General features: G+C 47.6%; 1 protein-coding gene across 1 annotated transcript in view; it reads left to right on the forward strand.

Annotated features, from left to right (window-relative positions):
• mecp2 (methyl CpG binding protein 2) overlaps positions 1-22708 on the forward strand; it is a 26464-nt gene extending 3756 nt beyond the window's left edge. Inside the window, exons 2-6 of the mRNA XM_078254113.1 lie at positions 8819-8981; positions 13113-13324; positions 16732-16925; positions 17447-17583; positions 19144-22708. Coding sequence (XP_078110239.1) covers positions 8819-8981; positions 13113-13324; positions 16732-16925; positions 17447-17583; positions 19144-21396 — 2959 coding nt within the window. The 3' untranslated portion in view covers positions 21397-22708. The remainder of the gene's footprint in view (positions 1-8818; positions 8982-13112; positions 13325-16731; positions 16926-17446; positions 17584-19143) is intronic.
• The last annotated feature ends 2292 nt before the right edge of the window (positions 22709-25000 follow it).

Raw genomic sequence — 25000 nt, forward strand, 5'->3', positions numbered from 1 at the left:
CGCACACACACACTATGCGCACACTACACACACTACGCACACTACACACTACACACACACTACACACACTACACACACTACACACACTACACACACTACGCACACTACACACACTACGCACACACACACTATGCGCACACTACACACACTACGCACACACACACTACACACACACTACACACACTACGCACACACACACTACACACACTACACACACTACGCACACACACACTACACACACACTACACACACTACACAGACTGACATATGCCGATTTTATGCCGGTCAAATGCACTCGGGCGCCGCATGATTTTCATCGCGCAACACCACACGTGCTCATGCAGGGTTTCCGCTGTATGCATGTCGCAGCGGCGCACTGCCGCTCAATCAGCTGTTCATGAAATGTCATAAAGTCGGAATTATACACGGCTCGAACAGTCAGCCGCTCTCTCTCCCCTCCGAGGCTGAAAAACTGGAACATGGAAACCGCACTCACGCGGGTCCCGTGAAATATGACAGCTACAGTTTATCGGAAAATACCGTTGGGCGCACTGACTTTGATGAGTTTATCAGACCCCAGATGAGACAAGAAGCTAACGTTAGCAAACGCTGTGTGGTCCCTCTGCCTCTGACGCCCGGCTGGCCGCTGTAGGAGACAAAAAGAAAAGAGACGCCGACACGCTGTATTAACGTTACCGTTTAAAACTCTTTCCAGGTTAGTGGGGGTGCATACCGCTTAAAACCAACATAAAAACATAGTAATCTTTAAAGAGTTTAGTTTTTGTTGGATTGTTCCGAGCTAACCGCTGCTAGCTAACGTTAGCAGACAAGCCCGTTGGCAGCAACGGTAGTGTTCACATTTATGCACAATGACACAGGAACTACACGCTGTTTAGGTAACGTTACTGTTGACGTTCAAACAGGCCTGTGTGTGTGTTTTGAGAAATATCTTTATACTGCATTACGGCATTTTTATTTGTTATTTTTATATTATTTTATTGCCATTACCTGTTTTCCCTGTTTTCCCTGTTTTCATACATACAGAAGTTTAGTTTGCTAAATATATCACATTTGTTTAGTTGGATATTGGACGTGAAAAGAAGGAAATGGTTCTTCCATAACGTTGCTCTTTAGATGTGTGTTCATTTCCCACCAGGAGTCATTTCTATAGTTGTATTTTATAGCGATCAATTATCTATTTAAAAAATGTTCTCTGCAAAATGTAACATTTTCTATTAAAGAAAAGATAGAAAATAAATATTTGTGTGCTGTAACGAGGTTAGAAAATCGGCATCGGCCTAGAAAGTTGTAATCGGTGCACAAATTTATTTATATTTATTTCACAAATAAGAGGAAAGATTGATTTTGATTTTGAGTCAATGGAGGGTTGCAGTTTTACAGCTTTTTCAACGTAAAATAACGCCACACTAGAGCTCTGCTTACTGGGCTCCAAGGCTGCAACACAACAAGCGCCTGGCCGCTACGGAAACCCAAACTTACGCATGTTAAACGTGGAACCCGAGATCAGATGTGAAACCAAATCCTCCAAACGATTCCAATAAAGAAACGATTCTCGATGCCCAACCCTAACCGTGAGCTACCGTATTTTCTGGACTGTAAGTCACTTTTTTTCATGCTTTGGTTCGTCCTGCGACTTATAGTCAGGTGCGACTTATATATCAACATATATATATAATGTAACATGTCTTTAAATGTTATTTCATGCTGAAAACATTACCGTCTACAGCCGCGAGAGGCGCTCTAGGCTTGTGAGGACTATATGCTGCTCCTAAAGACAACGGAGAAAGAAAAGAAGCTGCAGGAGACTGCAGGTAGTAAAACACGCAGCCGGAAACGGTCATCGAGCAGCAGAAGGAGAGTTTGGAGTGAGAGAGAAACTTGTGAGGGACTGGAGAAAAGGTTAGTCTTACTGCAATGAAGAAAACAAAGAAAGCTAGTCGCGCTGAAATCCAGATGGCCAGAGCTGGAGGAAGGAGTCCACAGATGGGTGCTGGAACAACGTGCTGCTGGGAGAGGCTCGTCAACAGTGCAGTTACGTTACGTTAACATAGAGGACACCTACCGTATTCAGCCCCTTGTTCTGGGGGCTGTTGGGTAGTTTAATAACTGTTAATGTGTTACGTTAACGTAGAGGACACCTACCGTATTCAGCCCCTTGTTTTGGGGGCTGTTGGGGAGTTTAATAACTCTCCTTTCCAGATTAAATGTCTGTTCTTGGTCTTGGATTTTGTGAAATAAATTTTTAAATAAATGTGACTTATAGTCCAGTGCGACTTATATATGTTTTTTTCCTCTTCATGACGCATTTGTTGACTGATGCGACTTATAGTCCGGAAAATACGCTATTAAAATGATCTGATACATGGTTAAACCTCATTATCTCTTACCAGTGTGTCTCCGTGTGGACTTCGTCCACAGCAATCCCACCAATCAGTCCCAAAACCTCCCAGTTAGAGAGGAAATGCCCTAAACATATTCTTTATACATCTTTACAATCATTCCCTGAAAGAACCGAGCAGGTCTGCCTTGTTAGATCGTCCTAATGTTCTTCAAAACTTGACATTTTCAGCGTGTAGCTCGCTAGCTCGAAGTTTGTTGTTTCCCGAAGAGAACGGAGACACACAATGTACTTTCGTTGAGGGACTTAACGTGTAATCAGTGGTGTAGTCGAATGTATTGTAGTGGGTATACTGTACTATATAAATCATATAAAAATATATTTTTTTCCTGGCTCAAAATGGGCCTTTTTTTTGGCGGGTCATATCAAAGTGGGGGGGTCTGGGTGTCCTCCCCCAGGGTTATTTTGAGCATCAAAGACTAATTTCCTGCATTCTGATACACTTTTATGGAGGGAAAACTTGTATTTAGCCTATGAGAAGGAAAACATTGACGACATTGATGACATTCAAAATAATCCCAAATATATAATGGACCTGAGCCTGGGTCACTACAGCTGACCCAGGCTCAGGTCCCAGGCTCAGGTCCCAGGCTCAGATCAGGGACCTGATCTGAGCCTGGGTCACTACAGCTGACCCAGGCTCAGGTCCCAGGCTCAGGTCCCAGGCTCAGATCAGGGACCTGAGCCTGGGTCAGCTGTAGTGACCCAGGCTCAGATCAGGGACCTGAGCCTGGGTCACTACAGCTGACCCAGGCTCAGGTCCCTGATCTGAGCCTGGGTCACTACAGCTGACCCAGGCTCAGGTCCCAGGCTCAGGTCCCAGGCTCAGATCAGGGACCTGATCTGAGCCTGGGTCACTACAGCTGACCCCAAAGCAACCAGGACTAAACAAAATAGGCTCCTTATATTAGTCTTTAATGTGGTGAAGGGAGGATGCTGCCGTTAGTGTAGCGGAGCATTGGGGCTCAGTCGCTACACACACACTACACACACTACACACACACTATACACTACACACACACACACATACACACACTACACACACACTATGCACACTACACACACACTACACACACTACACACACACTACACACACACTATACACACTACATACACACTACACACACACTATACACACACTACACACACACTACACATACACACACTACACACACTACACTACACACTACACGACACTATCACACACTACACCACACTCACACACTACACACACACTATACACACACTACACACACACTACGCACACACTACACACATGCACACACTACACACACACTACACACACACTATACACACACTACACACACACTACACACACACTACACACACACTACACACACTACACACACTATACACACTACACACACACTATACACACACTACACACACTACACACTACACTATGCACACTACACACACACTATACACACACTACACACACACTACACACACACTATGCACACTACACACACACACTACACACACACTATACACACACTACACACACTACACACACACTATACACACACTACACACACACACTACACACACTACACACACACTATGCACACTACACACACACTACACACACTACACACACACTACACACACACTACACACACACACACACACTACACACACACTATACACACACTACACACACACTACACACACACTATGCACACACTACACACACACACACACTAAACACACTATGCACACACTACACACACTACACACACACACTATGCACACACTACACACACACTACACACACTACACACACACTATGCACACTACACACACACACTACACACACTACACACACACTACGCACACACTACACACACTACACTATACACACTACACACACACTACACACACTACGCACACACTACGCACACACTACACACACTACACACACTACACACACACTATGCACACACTACACACACTATGCATACACTACACACACTATGCACACACTACACACTACACACCACACACACTACACACACACTACGCACACACTACACACACACTACACACACACTATGCACACACTACACACACACACACACGCACACACTACAATACACTATGCACACACTACGCACACACTACACACACTACGCACACACTACGCACACACTATGCACACACTACACACACACTACGCACACACTACGCACACACTACACACACTATGCACACACTACGCACACACTACAGACACTACGCACACTATGCACACACTACGCACACTATGCACACACTACGCACACTATGCACACACTACACACTACACACAGACACACACACACAGCACACACAGACACACACAGACACAGACACACACACACACACACACACACACTACACACACTACAGACACTACGCACACTAAGCACACACTACGCACACACTATGCACACACACAGACACACACACGCACACACTGCACACACTACACACACTACACACACACTACGCACACACTACACACACACTACACACACACACAGACACACACAGACACAGACACACACACACACACACACACACACTACACACACTACAGACACTACGCACACTAAGCACACACTACACACACTATGCACACACTACGCACACACTGCACACACTACGCACACACTGCACACACTACGCACACACTACACTCTACACACACACTACGCACACACTACACACTACACACAGACACACACACACACACACACACACACACTACACACACTACACACTACACACACACTACACACACTATGCACACACTACGCACACACTGCACACACTACGCACACACTGCACACACTACGCACACACTACACACTACACACACACTACGCACATACTACACACACCACACACTACACACTGCACACACTACACACACTACACACACTACACACATTACGCACACACTACGCACACTACACACACTGCACACACTACACACACACTACACACACAACGCACACTACGCACACTACACACACAACGCACACTACACACACAACGCACACTACGCACACACTGCACACACTACGCACACACTACACACTACACACACACTACGCACACTACACACACCACACACACTACACACACAACGCACACTACGCACACTACACACACTACACACACAACGCACACTACGCACACTACACACACAACGCACACTACACACACAACGCACACACTACACACACTACACACACAACGCACACACTACACACACAACGCACACTACACACACAACGCACACTACGCACACTACACACACAACGCACACTACACACACAACGCACACTACACACACAACGCACACTACGCACACTACACACACAACGCACACACTACACACACTACGCACACACTACACACACTACGCACACACTACACACACAACGCACACTACACACACTACGCACACACTACACACACTACGCACACACTACACACACAACGCACACTACACACACTACGCACACTACGCACACTACACACACTACACACACACAACGCACACTATGCACACACTACACACACTACGCACACTACGCACACTACACACACTACACACACACAACGCACACTATGCACACACTATGCACACACTACACACACACTATGCACACACTACACACACACTATGCACACACTACGCACCCTTCGCACACACTACACACTACGCATACTACACACACACTACACACACTACACACACTACGCACACACTACACACACTACGCACACACTACACACACACTACGCACACACTACACACACAACGCACACTACGCACACTACACACACACTGCACTACACACACTACACACACACTACACACACACTACACACACACTACACACACACTACACACACACTACACTACACACACTACACACACACACTACACACACACTACACACACACTACACACACTACACACACACTACACTACACACACTACACACACACACACTACACACACACTACACTACGCACACACTACACACACTACACACACACTACACACACTACACACACACTACACACACACACTACGCACACTACACACACTACACACACACTACACACACACTACACACACACACTACACTACACACACACTACGCACACACTATGCACACACTACACACACTACTGCACACACTACACACACACTACACACACACACTACACACACTACACACACACTACTACGCACACACTACGCACACACTACGCACACACTACACACACTACGCACACACTACACACACTACGCACACACTACACACACTACACACACACTACACACACACTACGCACACACTACACACACTACACACACACTACACACACTACACACACTACACACACACTACACACACTACACTACACACTACACTACACACACTACACACACACTACACACACACTCACACACACACTACACACACTACACACACACACACTACACTACACTACACACACTACACACACACACACACTGCACACACACACTACACTACACACACTACACACACACTACACACACACTACACTACACACACTACACACACACTACACACACTACACACACACTACACACACACTACACACACTACACACACACTACACACACTACACACACACTACACACACTACACACACTACACACACTACACACACACTACACACACACTACACACACACTACACACACACTACACACACTACGCACACACTACACACACACTACACACTACACACACACTACACACACTACACACACACTACACACACTACGCACGATATTTCCCCCACCATCCCTGGGCCGAGCATTTGTGTTTTTTAATCATTACTTCATTAGTCTAACTGGGTGGGGAGAAAGCTGTCTCCTCCACTCACACGCATCACAGCCTGCTGGGCTGTAGGCTGTTGGGTAGCTTAAGTGCAACATGGAGCTTGAAGATGTAAAGAAAAAAATAAAAACGGGAGATTTAGCCTACCTTTGACCAAGTTTGGAGGAAGGTCGGAGGTGTGGAACCATTTTAAACAAGTCGTGGGCAGTGACGACATATATGTCGGCTTTGTCGAGTGCATTAAGTGCGGCACGCTGCTCGCCTATGACAGCAAAAAAACACGGGGACGATGAACAGACACGTGAAGCAGGCTCGCCGTGGCAGAAAAGATGACAGTCAGCCTTCAGTGTCCTCTTTTGTTACTTCTCCAAAAGAGATTTCTGCAGTTCAAACAACTCTGAATTGTAGTTGAGAACGTCAGTTATAACAGGCCACGGTAATGTCAGGGTGTCAATCATTGTCGGGTTTAAATCGGGCTCGGGCTCATAGTTACAGTTAATGTGTCGGGCCGGGCTCGATATTTTGGGCCCGATCTAAGCTCTACCTATGGAGCGTACCACGTGCGTGCAAATTTCGACAGAGTGACTGCGTAAGTGTAGAAATAGATAGAGACAACAAAACGGAACAAATCAGAGAAGCGAAAGAAAAGTTGTGTCCTGTTCTCTTTATTTATTTATGTTATACTGTCCAACCAGTTCTCCCATAGTCTAGAAATCTAGACCCCCCCCTAGCAGCAGAAAATGTAATCTGCAGCAGGGTCGTCTAGCAACTCTCCGTTGGCTCGCGAGCTGGAAAAACCAAACTCTGGTCAGGCCAATCACATCGTGTATAGAGTGGGTGGGCGGGGCTTATGGCTGCTGCTACAGCTGTCTCTGGAAGACTTGGAGTTCAGCTTTTCTTTGAGGAAAGAACAAAGAACGGCCCTGAAGTCATTCTTAAAAAAGGAAGACGTGTTCAGAGTTTAAAGTGTAATCCATCAGCTAGCGTTGCTCTGATTGGTTGGAGCGCTATCCTATTGGTGCAGAGGGAATCTGAAAGACAACCGTTGATCCCGCCCCTCAGATTGAGCCCAGCCAATGGGGAGCTCCCAGACCCATGTGGGTCAGGCTGGTCAGGCTAGTTTTATACTGTCCAACCAGTAGAACATGTCCTGATCTGTAGACATGGTCCTTATTTATTTATTCATGTTGGACCAGTCCAATATGACCGTCAGTTGAAATAAACCTTGTGTTGTTATGAATCTATTTTGATGCGTTTTCCTATAACTTTTGTAATTTTACATATGTTTGAAAATATCTAAATTAATATTGATATCGCAATATCACATTTTGTCAATATCGTGTAACCCTAGTCACAGGTCCCGTATCTCTGTCGCTGTCAAGTGTTCAGTTCGGACGACGTTTTCGTTTGATTTCACGTGATTCGTGCGTCTGGTTGACAGTGATGTAATGTTAACGGGCATGATGTCATCTGTTTTCCCACAGAGAGGAGGGTGAGGAGGGAGCCGTGGACCCCCAGCCCCCCCCCAGGGAGAGAGACCGGTCCCACAGTAAGACCAAGAAGGCTCGTCGGCGCCATGCCGACCGAGGGGTGGAGCCCACCGCCGCCGTGCTGCAGCCACAGGCGGGCGCCGAGCCACCGACCCAGGTAAGGACACGCTGTCAGACCTGCGCGGAATCCATCGCCGCCCAATGCATGCTGGGTAGATTTGTGTCCGACTCGAACCCCGACTCGCTCTGACGTCATGCACACGTGGGCGACGGTAACCTCGCGAGATCAAGGCGGCCGCAGGTTTGAGAGCCGGGCGCCGCAGTTGCTCTCCACCGACTGCAAGACCCAGGCGGACCCAGGGGCATGATGGGAAAACGCGTGGCTCTCAGCCGATCTAACAGCCGATTGGTTCAGAATCGACTCAGCACGATGACGTTTTATATCAACTTTTAATTGCCATTTGTCTGATTTAAAGGCTTATTCTGTACAGAACACGTTGTGTGGCTGATGGTGACGTTTCGCGTTAGGCCTCCTGCACGCTGGCTGCGTGGCGTGAGCGTGGCGTGGCGGCTGCGTGGCGTGAGCGTGGCGTGGCGTGAGCGTGGCGTGGCGGCTGCGTGGCGTTTTCTATGTCTTTACACACCAGAAAGGTGTCTGACGCAGCGCTGCTGCTGCTGCTGCTGTTAGCCTTGTCTGGACACATGGATGTTTCCCATAAACATAAACATAAACAGATCTGATTACAGCAACAACAACGTCAGCAGTGTTGACGACAAAATAGGCTCCAGAATATTTCCTTCTGCAATATTAGAAAATCGATAATTATTATTTATTTTTTTAAATGACATTTATATCTTCATTTATGTCAAAACCTCGAGACTTTCAAACATCAACATGTCATTTATTAAATGTATTTGTGTCTAAATGACATATAAACATCTTTTCCTATTCTATGTTGCCTGGAAACGCTTCCAACACGCTTGCGTGTCGCGTGAAAAATAGGCGTTGGTTCTATTTCTAGCATGCATGCGTTTTCAGCGCAGCTCGAGCTGCGTCTGAGACGTGCGTGTCACGCAGGCAGTGTGCACGCTCTAACCTGTTACCATGGGAGCTGAAATAAAAACGGACACGCCACGCAGCTGACACGCTCACGCCACGCAGCTTGACACGCTCACGCCACGCAGCTGACACGCTGACGCCAAGCAGCTGACACGCTCACGCCACGCAGCCGACACGCTCACGCCACGCAGCCGACACGCTCACGCCACGCATCCGACACGCCGCGCACAGCTGACACGCTCACGCCACGCAGCCGACACGCTCACGCCACGCAGCCGACACGCTCACGCCACGCAGCCGACACGCTCACGCCACGCAGCCGACACGCTCACGCCACGCAGCCGACACGCTCACGCCACGCATCCGACACGCTCACGCCACGCAGCCGACACGCTCACGCCACGCAGCTGACACGCTCACGCCACGCAGGCTGTGGGAAGCCGGCCTTAGAAGTCAGAGAGACTAATGTCGCCTACACTTCACCACATGAGGAAAACAAATACAGGAAAAGTCTTTAAAACATAACAGAATAATTCCGTGAAATTACCTTTTTCTTTTTCTTTGCAAAAACAGGAGTCAAAGGTCAGCCAGAACAGGAAGAGGCGATGTAATAACTGTGTTCAGTATGGAAGGAAATCAGTTTCATCGGATGTTTTTGAGTGTGTGGTATTTTAGGCCTTTATTTGACAGGACAGCTTAGACATGAAAGAGGAGAGAGAGGGGGTTGAGATGCAGGAAAGGGCCACATGTCGGATTCGAACCCTGGCCTCCGCGTCCAGGAATAAACCTCTTGATATGGGCGCGCGCTCTACCAACTGAGCAACCGGGCGCCCAACTCTTAGGGGAACCTAAGGAATTCAAAGAAAGAGATATAAATAATATATAGGCCTATATTTTAGGAGTGGAACGGTACATGTATTCGTATTGAACCAAAACTGTACGGGCGTCTCGGTTCGGTACATGAATTTACACGGAGAATACACGGAATAAAAATAAATAAAACTCGCATGCAAATTAATTAATGTACTGCGGAACTACTGTTACATACTCGTTTCTTAGGGACACCTAATCTGTAGCCCCGCCTTAGCTCTGAAGCTCCCGAGCTCCGCCTACATGTCGAGTCAGTCGGTCCAGTGAGTCCACACGAAGCAAACTAGCACGTACAAACACGGACGTAGCTGTAGCCCTTCTTACCTCGACCACAAATGGCCTCCAGGCCCGTTTGCGTCGCTGTTTGCTCCGGTATTAACTGTTAGCTCCGCTATTAGCTCTTAGCTCCGCCGTTAGCTCTTAGCTCCGCTATTAGCTGTTAGCTCCGCCGTTAGCTCTTAGCTCCGCTATTAGCTGTTACCTCCGCCGTTAGCTCTTAGCTCCGCTATTAGCTGTTACCTCCGCCGTTAGCTCTTAGCTCCGCTATTAGCTGTTAGCTCCGCCGTTAGCTGTTAGCTCTGCTATTAGCTGTTAGCTCCGCCGTTAGCTGTTAGCTTCACCGTTAGCGTGTGAAGCTAACACCAAAACTCGTCAACTGCTCTGTGTAACCGAAGCTGCTCTTTTAACACCCCTGCTCTGTGCATTCACATCTGAGAGCAGCGCTGGTCTCCCATATCACACTGCTAGCTGATGGTCTTATTTTGTTTACAAGTTCCAGATGGAGTCTGGAGATGATGTGGGGTACTTATTGTTTACTGTTTACATCTTACTTTATACACGTCAAGCTGCTACAGCTAGCTCAGTGGACAGCCTGAGCACAATACAAAAAAATTGTCTTCTGCATTTTATTTTGCTTTTCCCTCCATTGTACCGAACCGTGACTTCTGTGTACCATTCTACCCCTAATATGTAGCCTATATATATATATATATATATATATATATATAGAGAGAGAGAGAGAGAGAGATCCGATACCATTTTTTGCTTCCCAATACCGATTCTGATACCAGTGTGTCATATATTTTATGATGTATAACAGCTGTATACTACTATCTCTGTATAGATGATATGATGTATAACAGCTGTATACTACTATCCCTGTATGGATGACATGATGTATAACAGCTGTATACTACTATCCCTGTATAGATGATATGATGTATAACAGCTGTATACTACTATCCCTGTATGGATGACATGATGTATAACAGCTGTATACTACTATCTCTGTATAGATGATATGATGTATAACAGCTGTATACTACTATCTCTGTATAGATGATATGATGTATAACAGCTGTATACTACTATCTCTGTATAGATGATATGATGTATAACAGCTGTATACTACTATCTCTGTATAGATGATATGATGTATAACAGCTGTATACTACTATCTCTGTATGGATGATATGATGTATAACAGCTGTATACTACTATCTCTGTATGGATGATATGATGTATAACAGCTGTATACTACTATCTCTGTATGGATGATATGATGTATAACAGCTGTATACTACTATCTCTGTATGGATGATATGATGTATAACAGCTGTATACTACTATCCCTGTATAGATGATATGATGTATAACAGCTGTATACTACTATCCCTGTATGGATGATATGATGTATAACAGCTGTATACTACTATCCCTGTATGGATGATATGATGTATAACAGCTGTATACTACTATCTCTGTATAGATGATATGATGTATAACAGCTGTATACTACTATCCCTGTATGGATGATATGATGTATAACAGCTGTATACTACTATCTCTGTATAGATGATATGATGTATAACAGCTGTATACTACTATCCCTGTATGGATGATATGATGTATAACAGCTGTATACTACTATCTCTGTATAGATGATATGATGTATAACAGCTGTATACTACTATCTCTGTATAGATGATATGATGTATAACAGCTGTATACTACTATCCCTGTATGGATGTGATATTATTTCTCTCTCTGTTGTCTGTCTGGCTCAGGTTAAACTCTTTGTGAACCAGAACTTTCTGTTATTCTGCAGTTTGACAGTCAGTTATAACGGAGAAAGAACATAAATAAAATACTTTATTACGTGGTATCGGATCGGTGCATTAACTCCAGTACTTCCGGATACCGATACCAGCGTTTTAGGCAGTATCGGAGCCGATACCGATACTGGAACATCTCTCTCTCTCTCTCTCTATATATATATATATTTATACACAATATGATCAGATGAAATAAGCGTGTTTCAGGAGATGACGCCACTTTCATGTCCCTTCCTTCCTGCAGGCGTCGGAGCTGGCGGTGGCGGGCCCCTCGGAGCCGGGCTCGGAGTCGGCGGCCGGCAGCGAGTCGGCAGGTTCTCCCAGGCAGCGGCGCTCCGTCATCCGGGACCGCGGGCCGCTGTACGACGACCCGTCGCTACCCGAAGGCTGGACCCGCAAACTCAAACAGAGGAAGTCCGGACGCTCGGCGGGGAAGTTTGACGTCTATTTGATCAAGTAAGTCAAACCTCAGCTCTGGTCATGACGTGTTAAAGACTCAGAACATTCACGATGAGACATTTTCACTCACTCATTCATTTCACTAGAGATGGATACCCGGCCGGGTTCGGACAGATATTTAGAAATGATGTTGGGGTTCGGGTCGGGCTCGGTCACATCATACACACATACACTCACTCACACACACACACACACACACACACACCACACACATACACACATACATACTCACTCACACACACACACACACACACACACACACATACACACGTACATACTCACTCACACTCACACACACACACACACATACATATACACACACACACACATACTCACACACACACACACACATACTCACACACACACACACACACACACACACACATACACACACACACACACATACTCACACACACACACACACACACACACACACACACATTTGCATGCTTTTTGACGGGGTTGGGTTTCTGCTGAACCCTACGCTGTCACTCCGCGCTACGCTGGTCGCCGTGATGACGGCGCCGTTGATTACAGGAAGGTGTTTACGTAGGTGGAGCTTCAATGCAGCAGGCTGAGAGGAAGTGGAAATGGAACTGGTGAGCAGAACAAGTGTTGTTTGGCAGTACTTTCAGTCAAAAGAAGGCCATTCAAGTCCAGCTACATGTTCAATCTGCAATGCTGATTAGTCTGGTGGTGGCGAGGACCCTAAACAATACACAACATCACCGCTGTTACAACATCTGGTATGAAACATCTGGAAGAATACGAGCTGAGCATGAAGGAATCTACAGACAGCAGCCAGAATGCAGCAACTTCAGGTACGGCAAAGGAAGGACAGTCACTGTTTACTTCATTAATGTGTTGACTGTGTTCATGGACTGAGGACGGGACGAGGACTCAGCAGAACCTCAACCAGGGGGTTCAGGATTCAGCAGAACCCCAAAAATCTGGATTCAGTGCATCCCTAGACAATATGAGTTGAAACTTCTTGCAACGCGTCGGTCTGCAGCGTTCTGAAAGCTGCCAGTTCACACCAATGAGACGAGACGGTGTATCATCTGCAGACTCTTTGAACTTCCGTTCTAACTTCGGACATCCAGGCTTTTTGTAGCTGGATGTAATTTATTTTGTGTAAATATGAATGTGGATAACGTTAGTGATATTGAGATGCTTGCTACAGTTAGATTTCTAGTGATGAATCCACGAAAACAACGGTTTATTTCTCTGATTCTCGGCTTTGTTCTAACGCCGCTGGGCGCTCCCTCTCTTCAGTCTCGCTCCTCCTCGATGAGCCTCCGTCTAAAACAGTTTGTAACATAGAAATGAAACGGATTATTGATCATTTTATTTCTATAGTTTGTAGCTGACTGGACCAGCTGACTTCTCTGTTGTTCTTCTTTACAAAGTAAATAAATGATAAATGTCAGGCTGACTGACTGACATGTGATGTTCATTCTTCTTAGAAAACTATCAGTTTTTGGAAATGTCTCATGATATATTGTCTCTCGAAGTGTCTTATTTAACTTTTAGTTTTTGTTAAAGTGCCCATATTATGAAGAAATCTCTTTTTCTGGGATTTGGGGAGTTATTTTGTGTCTCTGGTGCTTCCACACGCATACACACTTTGAAAAAAACCATCCATGGTGTTCTGAGTGAGATACGGTTTCTGAATGTGTCCTGCCTTCAGTCTCCGGGTCAGCTGGTCAACATCTGCACGGCTTTCTACGTCACTAGCTGAGACGAGGGGCCTAGGGGGCTAACCGTTAGCATGCTAGCTCGTTCTCAATGGCAAAACACTGCTACAACACACACTAGTTCACCATAATCTCCAAAAGAACTACTTCCATGTCACTGTTCTGCAGATATTCAACACAAAGGTGGAAGTGTGCCCTCGTTTAGAAGAAGTCACCCAGCTAATCCTGCCTTGTTCTACTGAAGTTGGAGAAACAGCTAGCTAGCTCATGTAGTCCTTACCTAGCTACTGAGCGTGTAGTCCTTACCTAGCTACTGAGCATGTAGTCCTTACCTAGCTACTGAGCGTGTAGTCCTTACCTAGCTACTGAGCATGTAGTCCTTACCTAGCTACTGAGCATGTAGTCCTTACCTAGCTACTGAGCATGTGCGACTGCCAACAAAGATGTTCCAGCAGTGAGAGGTCTCACTCTGTAGCTAAAACAGAGACCTGAACACAGGGTGAAAAGAGGAGCTGCAGCAATGAGCAGTACAACAAAAATATGGTGTTTTTTGAAATTTAAACCATGTAAACTTATTCTGATATAACCTCTAAATACAATTATGAACCTGAAGATGAGCATAATATGAGCACTTTAAATAAGGAAAAAGAGAATTGCAATACTCAATATTTCTAGAATCGCCATAAATGAAAAATACAAATCGAGTCAGGCCCATGTATCGGGACAAAAGCATATCGTCCCAGCCCTGACGCTGGCAGAAAATTGTGTAGTAGGAAAGAAAGAAACAGTGTGCAGCTCTATTATCGAGGCAAATCAGATCGGGACCCTGTATCGGCAAATTCCATACTTTTTAAATCGGACAGGGGACATCCCTACCTAATAGTCTCTGGCCCCTATTTTGCACCCGGCGCAGCGCAAAGCCCGACGCAAGTGTCTTTGCTAGTTTAAGACCGACCCAGTTGTCAGTTTCCCGTCCAGCGCCCACGTCGTTTAAACAGCAAATGCACCTGCAGCCATCTGTGGCCCATGCTGGTCTTACAGGGAGGTGTGTTCAGGTGCATTCTGGGCGTGCTGGTCTTACAGGGAGGTGTGTTCAGGTGCATTCTGGGCGTGCTGGTCTTACAGGGAGGTGTGTTCAGGTGCATTCTGGGCGTGCTGGTCTTACAGGGAGGTGTGTTCAGGTGCATTCTGGGCGTATTGCTATCTTGAGGCAGTGGGAAGTGATGGCACCATTGACCAACAAAAACCTGGTCTAAAGTCAATAACGCAGCATTTCATTGTTATTTTAACAGAGCATTAGTAAAATGCTCCTAGGCTCGTGCACAGCACGTGCACACTATGCTTGTTACACACACAGGGACGCACAGCAGCACACACACATGCAGAAGATTACAAATACAAATATTACGGTGCAAATCCTCCATCATAACAGCAATGCTCCAAGGTCCAAACGCGCCTGGCTTTTAAAGGGAATGGGAGATGATCTCTGATTGGTTGATTGCATGTTACGCCCAAAACACACCTCTGATTAATGAAGACACTAAGTACAACCCTTTAGAACCATGTTTTATTTTGCTGTTTTGTGAAGCACTTTGTAATGTGGATTTTTTAAATAAAGATCATTCTTACGATATCATTATTATTATTATTATTATTATTATTATTATTATTATTATTATCTGTTGCTGCTTCTGTCTTATTGTTCAGCTCGGAGGGAAAAGCGTTTCGATCCAAGGTGGAGCTCATCGCCTACTTTCAGAAGGTCGGCGACACGACCACCGACCCTAACGACTTTGATTTCACGGTCACCGGACGCGGAAGCCCCTCCCGCCGCGAGAAGCGCCCCCCCAAGAAAGCCAAGGTGGTGAAACCCTCGGGGCGAGGCCGGGGGCGGCCCAAAGGTACTCAGGCACTGACATTTATAATATTACACTGAAGTTATTTCATTGATCTCAACAGCAGAGTTCATAAGTGTTTCTTGTTTTCTCCGTTTTTATCGTGCGTGTGTGCTTGTGTGCACGCGCACTTTTGGGTGTGCGTGTGTGTGTGTGCGTGCATGTGCTTGTGTGTGTGTGTATGTGTGTGTGGGTGTGTCTGCTTGCGCGTGCGTGCATCTGCGTGTGGGTGTGTGCAAATTTGTGTGTGTGTGTGTGCGTGCGTGTGTGTGCGTGCATGCATCTGCGTGTGGGTGTGTGTGTGCGTGCATGCATCTGCGTGTGGGTGTGTGCAAATGTGTGTGTGTGTGCGTGTGTGTGTGTGTGTGTGTGTGCGTGCGTGCATCTGCGTGTGTGTGTGTGTGCGTGCATGCATCTGCGTGTGGGTGTGTGCAAATGTGTGTGTGTGCGTGTGTGTGTGTGCGTGCATCTGCGTGTGTGTGTGTGTGTGTGCGTGTGTGCGTGCATCTGCATGTGTGTGTGTGTAGGCAGTGGGAAGATGCGGCAGGCTACAGAGGGCGTGGCCATGAAACGTGTGGTTGAGAAAACTCCGGGCAAACTGCTGGTCAAGATGCCCTTTGGCAAGGCAGAGTCCTCCACCGGCACCACCTCCACTGCCGCAAAGGTACGATCAGTCTGTTCTCCGAAGCTTCGATACTAATCAACGGTGAATATTTGGTGGTGGGCGGCCAGGACCAGGACTCAGGGCGTGTTCAGACCAACGTGTTCAGACCAACAGCCGCTTGTGTGACGTCCTGTTGTGTACTTTAACCCCCGATGTAGACTTTATACTTCAAAGTTGTTACTGTTTTCCGTCAGATCGTTTATAGATATTAACGTTTCCAACCACACTTGAAGGCAGCTTCATTTCCCGGAGAAAGAGAGAAAGAAAAGAGACGGAGGGAGTGAGGAAACAGTCAGCTGTTCCCCAAACTCCCGGCCAGTTCACAGCTTGTGTTTGGGGTTTTAAAACGTTCTTGTGGCAGAGATAGAGGCAGTCATGTTTCCTGTTTCCTGTACGGGACTCTCACACCGCCTCACACTACTACTTATATTGACTGTGGGTGTTTTATTCAATTTCATAACATTTGAAGAAAAGAACGTTGAAAAAAGTGACATATGTCGGAAAAAACAAGAACAAAAACGTCAAAAGCGCAGAAAAAAATCGACAAAGAACTCCGAAAAAGTGACAAAACCTCAAAAAAAGCTTCAAAAACGTGGTTAAAAAAAAGAACAAATGTAAAAAAAACACCGGGAAAAGCAACAAAAGCTTCTTACGGTTTAAATGTTATTATTTTATATATATCTTATAAATAAACAGATTTTAAAGTGCTCATATTATGCTTTTTGGCTTTTCCCCTTTCCTTTATTGTGTTATATATCTTTTTTTGTTCACGTTATAGGTTTACAAAGTGAAAAAGCCCAAAGTCCCCCCCAAAGGGACTTACCATCTCCAACAGAAAACACTGTTCACAAACTGCTCCAAACAGCTCTATTGTAGTCCAGCCTTTACTTCAGAGACAAACGTGGTCACTTTGGAACACACGTTATAATGCTCGCCTAGCTGCTAGCATGGCACGCCCTCATACTCTGCTTCTGACTGGCTAGTAGTCCTTACCTAGGTACTGTCAGGGCACGCCCTCATACTCTGCTTCTGACTGGCTAGTAGTCCTTACCTAGGTACTGTCAGGGCACGCCCTCATACTCTGCTTCTGACTGGCTAGTAGTCCTTACCTAGCTACTGTCAGGACACGCCCTCATACTCTGCTTCTGACTGGCTAGTAGTCCTTACCTAGCTACTGTCAGGACACGCCCTCATACTCTGCTTCTGACTGGCTAGTAGTCCTTACCTAGCTACTGAGCATGTGCGACTCCCAACAAAGATGTTCCAGCAGTGAGAGGTCTCACTCTGTAGCTAAAACAGAGACCTGAACACAGGGTGAAAAGAGGAGCTGCAGCAATGAGCAGTACAACAAAAATATTGTGTTTTCTGAAAACTAAACCATGTAAACCTATTCTGATACAACCTCAAAATACAATTATGAACCTGAACATGAGCATAATATGAGCACTTTAAAATGTTGACCCAGAAAAACAAAAAGTTGCATGGCCGACGCGAAGACAACATAAGGGTTAAAATGCTGTAAAACACGTTGATGCTAATGCTACTTGTTGATCCCTGCAGGTGGCGTCTCCTCTTCTGGTGCCCAAGTCCCGTCCCGGGAGAAAGAGGAAATCAGAACAGGAACTTCCAGCCCCACCTCAGACGACCCCCAAGAAACGGGGCAGGAAACCAGCCTCGGTCTCTGCAGCGTCCCCGGTTGCCATGGCACCCACCTCCACGCCATCGACCTCCGGCAGCTCAACGGCTGCGAGCTACGCCGCGGCGGCCATCTTAGCCGCCGAAGCCAAACGGAGAGCAGCCAAGGAGTCGTCTGCCAAACTCCTTGTCCAGGAAACAGCCCTACCGATCAAAAAACGCAAAACGAGAGAGACAGTGGAGGAGAGGGAGATTGTTCCGACCCCGGCCGCTACGACAACCGAGACCGAAAGACGGGTGACCGTAGAGGCGGAGGCAGGTAAAGGGGAGGAAGCTCCGACCTCAGAGCCTCAGCCCGCCCCGTCTGAGAAGAGCCAGTCACAAACGCAGAAGCAGCCAACTGCTTCAGACGAAAGCCAACCGCATGGACACAAGACGCATAAAGGCCGGAAGCACAAGGAGAAATCGGGAATAGCAGCTGGAGACGGAAGAAGCAGAGGACAGGACGTAGGGGAAGATGTCGGAGATAAGGGAGGAGAGGGAGGAAGAAGTAGCAGCAGCAGCAGCAGTAGCATTAGCCCGTCAAAAAGCCACAAAAGGAAGGAGCGGCCGCCTCACAAACACCACCACCATCACCACCACCACCGCCATCATCGCCACCAACATTCCTCTGCCTCACCGTTGGATCTGCCTCCTCCTCCTCCTCCTGCTGCGGCCTCTGGACACCCGGCACCACCCAGCCAGTCCAGACCAGACGTCAAGCCCCAGACTGTGCCTCAGCTCACCGCCCAACAACCTCAGCACACCCAGCAAGCTCCACCCAAACCGCTATCCCAGTCCGCCTCTGAACCTCGGCATCCTCCCCCTCCACCACGCCACCAGCCCCAGCCCCGTTCCCAGCAGCATCCACAGTCTCCCAGCCAGCCCCAAGCCAAGCCTCGATACCCAGCGTCCCAGCCCTCTCCTACCAGGCATGTCTTGCCCCAGCCGCGTTCCCAACAACCCCCACCACCACCACCACCCCAAACCCACAGTCACACCCAAGCCTCCCCGCAAAAACCCCAATCGCAGCCTGTTCACTCCCTAACCCCGCACCAAACCCAGCTTCAGGCTCAGCATGCTCCACCTCAGTCCACATCCATCCTGCACGTTCATCCGCCCCAAGCAAGGCATTCACATCCGCAAACCCAGCCTCCCGCTGTACTCCAACCTCAAACACAGCCCAGGTACCCGTCTCAACACCAAGCCCAGCTCAAACAACAATCTCAACCACAGCCGCGACAGTCACTGCAGCCTCAACTCCAACCCCAGGCCAGGACCGCAGCGCAACTTCAGACTCAACTGCAGCCCAGAACCGCAGCCCAAACTCCGCCTCAATCCCAATACAGAATCCCAGTGCAAACACCGACTCAGCCACAGTCCAGATCCCCCGCCCAAACGCAGCCTCAACCCCAATCCAGGAACGCAGCGCAGACATCGACTCAATTACAGCCCAGAAACACAGCCCAAACTCCGACTCAGCCCCTGTCCAGGGCCGCAGTCCAACCTCACCTGCAGCCCCAACCCCAGATGAGACACCCGTCTCAGCAACACCAACTCCAGACTCAATACAGACCACAACCCAGACAGTCTGTCTCTCAGCCGAGGCCGCAGCAGTCCCAAGCACAACCGCACCCACACTTTCAGCGGGTCCAAACGCAGTCCCGTCCCCAGCCCCTCCCTCAGCTCAGCAGGCCCCACGTTAACGTGCAGCACCTCTCGTCGCACCGACCGTCTCCCAGCCTAACAACCAGGACCAACCTGGTTGCCGTGCAGCCAAACCAGAGCGAACAGCCCCAAGATCTGAGCACCACGCGTCCCGGCCGGGGAAGCCTGCCGCCGGGCCGAGAGGTCGGCGTGGAAGGCGTCAGGGCGGAGGGGAGAGGGGAGGCGGCGTCGGGAAGCAGAGAGGTTTTAAGCGGAGAAAGAGGGTCGAACAGCAACTCGAGGCCTCCCAGCGCCATGGCGCCCGCGCCCCCTGGAGTCGGGCTTGTTCCTGGGACGAGGCTCCGGGCAGAGCCAGACGCAGCAGGCGAGGGCCGGGAGCTCAGAGACATCGTACCGCAGTCCGCTGTCCCCTGTCCCAGCCGGGAGGAAACCGTAGAGTCACGGACTGCTGTCAGCGAAAGAGTCAGCTGATTGGTCGGTGTGATGAGCTGACGGATTGGTCGGTAGACTGGCGGACGGACGGACGGAGTCAGCCACCAGGTGGAAGAGGAGTGTGACTGGGCTGTTCACGGAGGTGTAATGAGTCGTTAGATGGATGGATAGCGCCCACACGACGCTTGGCAGGACTGTCGCAGCTTCACCTCCGTCTGATTCTGTCTGGAGACTCTGTAAAGTTCTGGATTTGAGAGCCAACGTGGCGCTGAGGGACAGCTGGAGAAGAGAACGGATAGTGTCTTTTTTTTTAGGAAAAACAAACAAAGGAAAAAACCCCGATTTTAAAAACAAAACAAAGTGTGTGTGTATATATAATCAAAAGGCAGCTGTTGTGTCCCGCTAGTCTCCGAGGGGAGGGGGGGGGAATAGTTTGGAACTAAAAACTCAACGCTTAACAACACATTACTCTGAACAAAACGTTGCTTCCGGAATATAACCTGTTTTTTCTTTTGTTTTTCGTATTTTGATAGTTTTGTCTCTGTTATACAGCTTTAAACTCTGATATTATTGACTGAAGGTCCCTTACTCATCGCCGTGCTGCTGACTGACAGTCCCTTATTTAAAGTCCTGCTCCTAACTGACCATCTCTCACGAAGACTCCTCCTAAAGAGAGGCGAAGCTCCTCCCCTTGGGACCTCATTTTGGAAAGAATATGTACGACAGTGAACGGGGAGAGACAAATATATATATATATATATATATATATATATATATATATATATATATATATATATATATATATATATATTTTATCCAGTGTTAATTGAGCCGTGAAATACACGTAATGATGTTCGTCAGTTTAAAAGATAATTCAGCGAGTGAAGAAAGTCTCAGTCTGTCGTAGGTTTGTCGTAGCACCACTTAGTTTAGTGTGAAACCGCTCAGTGAAATACGTCTCTCGCTAGCTAGCTAGCTAGCTTAGCTCTGTACCGAAACACATGTAACGTTCTCTTACCTGATGTATTTTATCCAGCGTTTCCCCCTCTCATTCCCCCTGCTCTGGTGTTTCCTCTCTCATTCCCCCTGCTCTGGCGTTCCCCCCTCTCATTCCCCCTGCTCTGGTGTTTCCTCTCTCATTCCCCCTGCTCTGGCGTTTCCCCCTCTCATTCCCCCCTGCTCTGGTGTTCCCCCCTCTCATTCCCCCTGCTCTGGCGTTTCCCCCTTTCATTCCCCCCTCTCATTCCCCCCCTGCTCTGGCATTCCCCCCTCTCATTCCCCCTGCTCTGGCGTTTCCCCCTCTCATTCCCCCCTCTCATTCCCCCTGCTCTGGCGTTTCCCCCTCTCATTCCCCCCTGCTCTGGTGTTTCCTCTCTCATTCCCCCTGCTCTGGCGTTCCCCCCTCTCATTCCCCCTGCTCTGGTGTTCCCCCCTCTCATTCCCCCTGCTCTGGCGTTCCCCCTCTCATTCCCCCTGCTCTGGCGTGTCCGAGCCCCTAAAACCGGAGACCTTTGGCAACACTGACACTGACGCCAACGTTTCTCCTTCTGATTGGGTCTTATCGGTCACGACATCTCGTTCTCTGAGACTAAGGCTATTAACGTTACCATGGCAACTACCAGCAGTGGGCGGAGTCTCCACGCTGCCTCCTGTTCATGCCCAGTAAACCAGGATGTTTATGAGATATTTTGGTTTGGGCGTGTTAGTTTAAACAGAGATTAGTTCTTCTACTGGAGCTAAAAACATTTGTGTGCACGGAGATCACTTTTGGCTCAAAACTCAAACACTTAAAAACCAAAACGTAGCGGTGTAAATGTCACCAGAGAGACGTCACTTATTGGGGCGAGGAATCTTTCTAATTATGTATTTTTACAGTCTGAAACTTCAACAGTTTTACGACTGTCTAGACTTGGAAGATTTTCTTTTAAACTGACGAACATCATATGTGTAATTCACGGCTCAAGTCAAACGGGATCCAAACATTATTTGTTTCTCCCCGTTAGGGTTCGGCATCGTTTTGATTTTAACAATTGATTGACTGATTCTTCCTTTCGATGCCGATTATTTGAGGGGTGGCGTTGAAACGGCTCACATGCTAATTTCACAGACAAGAGGTGGTTTTTCCCGTGGCTTTTTCAACGTAAAATAAAGCCAAAGGTTAAGCCTGTTTTATGCTTCTGCGTCGAATCGACGGCGTACCCCCGCAGACCCCTCTGCGTCGCCCCGAACCCATCTCCGAGCCCTCCGCCGTAGCTCGCCCTGCACCTCCAAAGATTTGTAACTTTGCGTCGATTGGTCGACTGGTCCTGTGTTGATAGTCGGTGTTTCAAGCAGCCTTCTGTGGGGAGTAGCAACGTGCTAGTTCACTGATCAGTGTTCAGCTTTGCAGAAAAACTCAGACACATTTTGGTTACGATGACGCGGTTATCCGTTTATAAAGTGTCTATATATGTCAGTAACGTTTTGAAATTAGCACTTCGCCAGCTAGCAGTACTTTGTGGGCAGTTGTGCTAACGTTAGCTTGCTAACACGACATAAACTGGCTGGCAGACACCTCGCAAATAACCTCACACTTATTTTCTGTTACAGTAACTAGGTCAATGGATTTTACTGGGTGTATTTCTTGATACTTTTATTTACAAAATCTAAGCAAGAAAAGGCCAAACAAATAAGATTAATATTTTAGCACGACAGTCTATGGAGTTTGCCGTTCTGAGTACCGTTTCAGTGGTGAGCGACACAGACACAGGCGACCCCTAGCGTTATGGCGGTGAAATGCACCGCGATGCAGAGCAGCCCCGACGCAGAACTCTGAAAGGGTCACGACGGCGTGGAGTTGACGCAGAAGCATAAAACAGACTTTAGAGCCCCGCTTACTGTGCTCAGCTGCTGCGACACAACAAGCGCCCGGAAGTACGGCGGGCGCTGCCGAAACCAAAACAAATGTTCCCAAACGTTTCCATTGGAATCGCAATCTTTCAAAAAGGATTCCAGGTTGGAAACTGTTCTCGATGCCCAATCGTATCGGAAAACGTAATGGTTTTGCACCTTGGTCTTCACTTTTTTTCTGTGGCGAAGGCTCCCGCACTTTAACTTTTCACAATGACGTTGGGAAATTTTTTTGCTTTTCACCCCTTAAACAGAAAAAAATGACAATAACTGAATGTCTTCATGCCGGATCCAATAAATGTGCCTCGTTCTTTAAAGGAGCTCTAAGCGATGTCACGTTTTTTTTTAGGCTACAACATTTTTTGGCACATACATCAAACATCTCCTCACTATCTGCTAGCTGCCTGTCCCCTGAACACACTGTAAAAAACATCTCCTCACTATCTGCTAGCTGCCTGTCCCCTGAACACACTGTAAAAAACATCTCCTCACTATCTGCTAGCTGCCTGTCCCCTGAACACACTGTAAAAAATGTCTCTGTAGACAGCCCAGGCTCCACAAACAGCAACAAAAACAGATGCCAACCTGCACCACCAAACATAACAAACAGTGTTCCAGCCAATAACCCACAAGAAGGATTTGGGGGTGGGGGTTGGGGGGTTAGTGTGCAGAAGCATGAGAGGGGAAGGGGACGGGATGAGGAGGAGGGAGGGGTGAGCTAGCCTCCATTTTGTTTGACAATACTTCGAACGTC

The sequence above is a fragment of the Sander vitreus genome, chromosome 7 (assembly GCF_031162955.1).
Source record: "Sander vitreus isolate 19-12246 chromosome 7, sanVit1, whole genome shotgun sequence".
Lineage (NCBI taxonomy): Eukaryota > Metazoa > Chordata > Actinopteri > Perciformes > Percidae > Sander > Sander vitreus.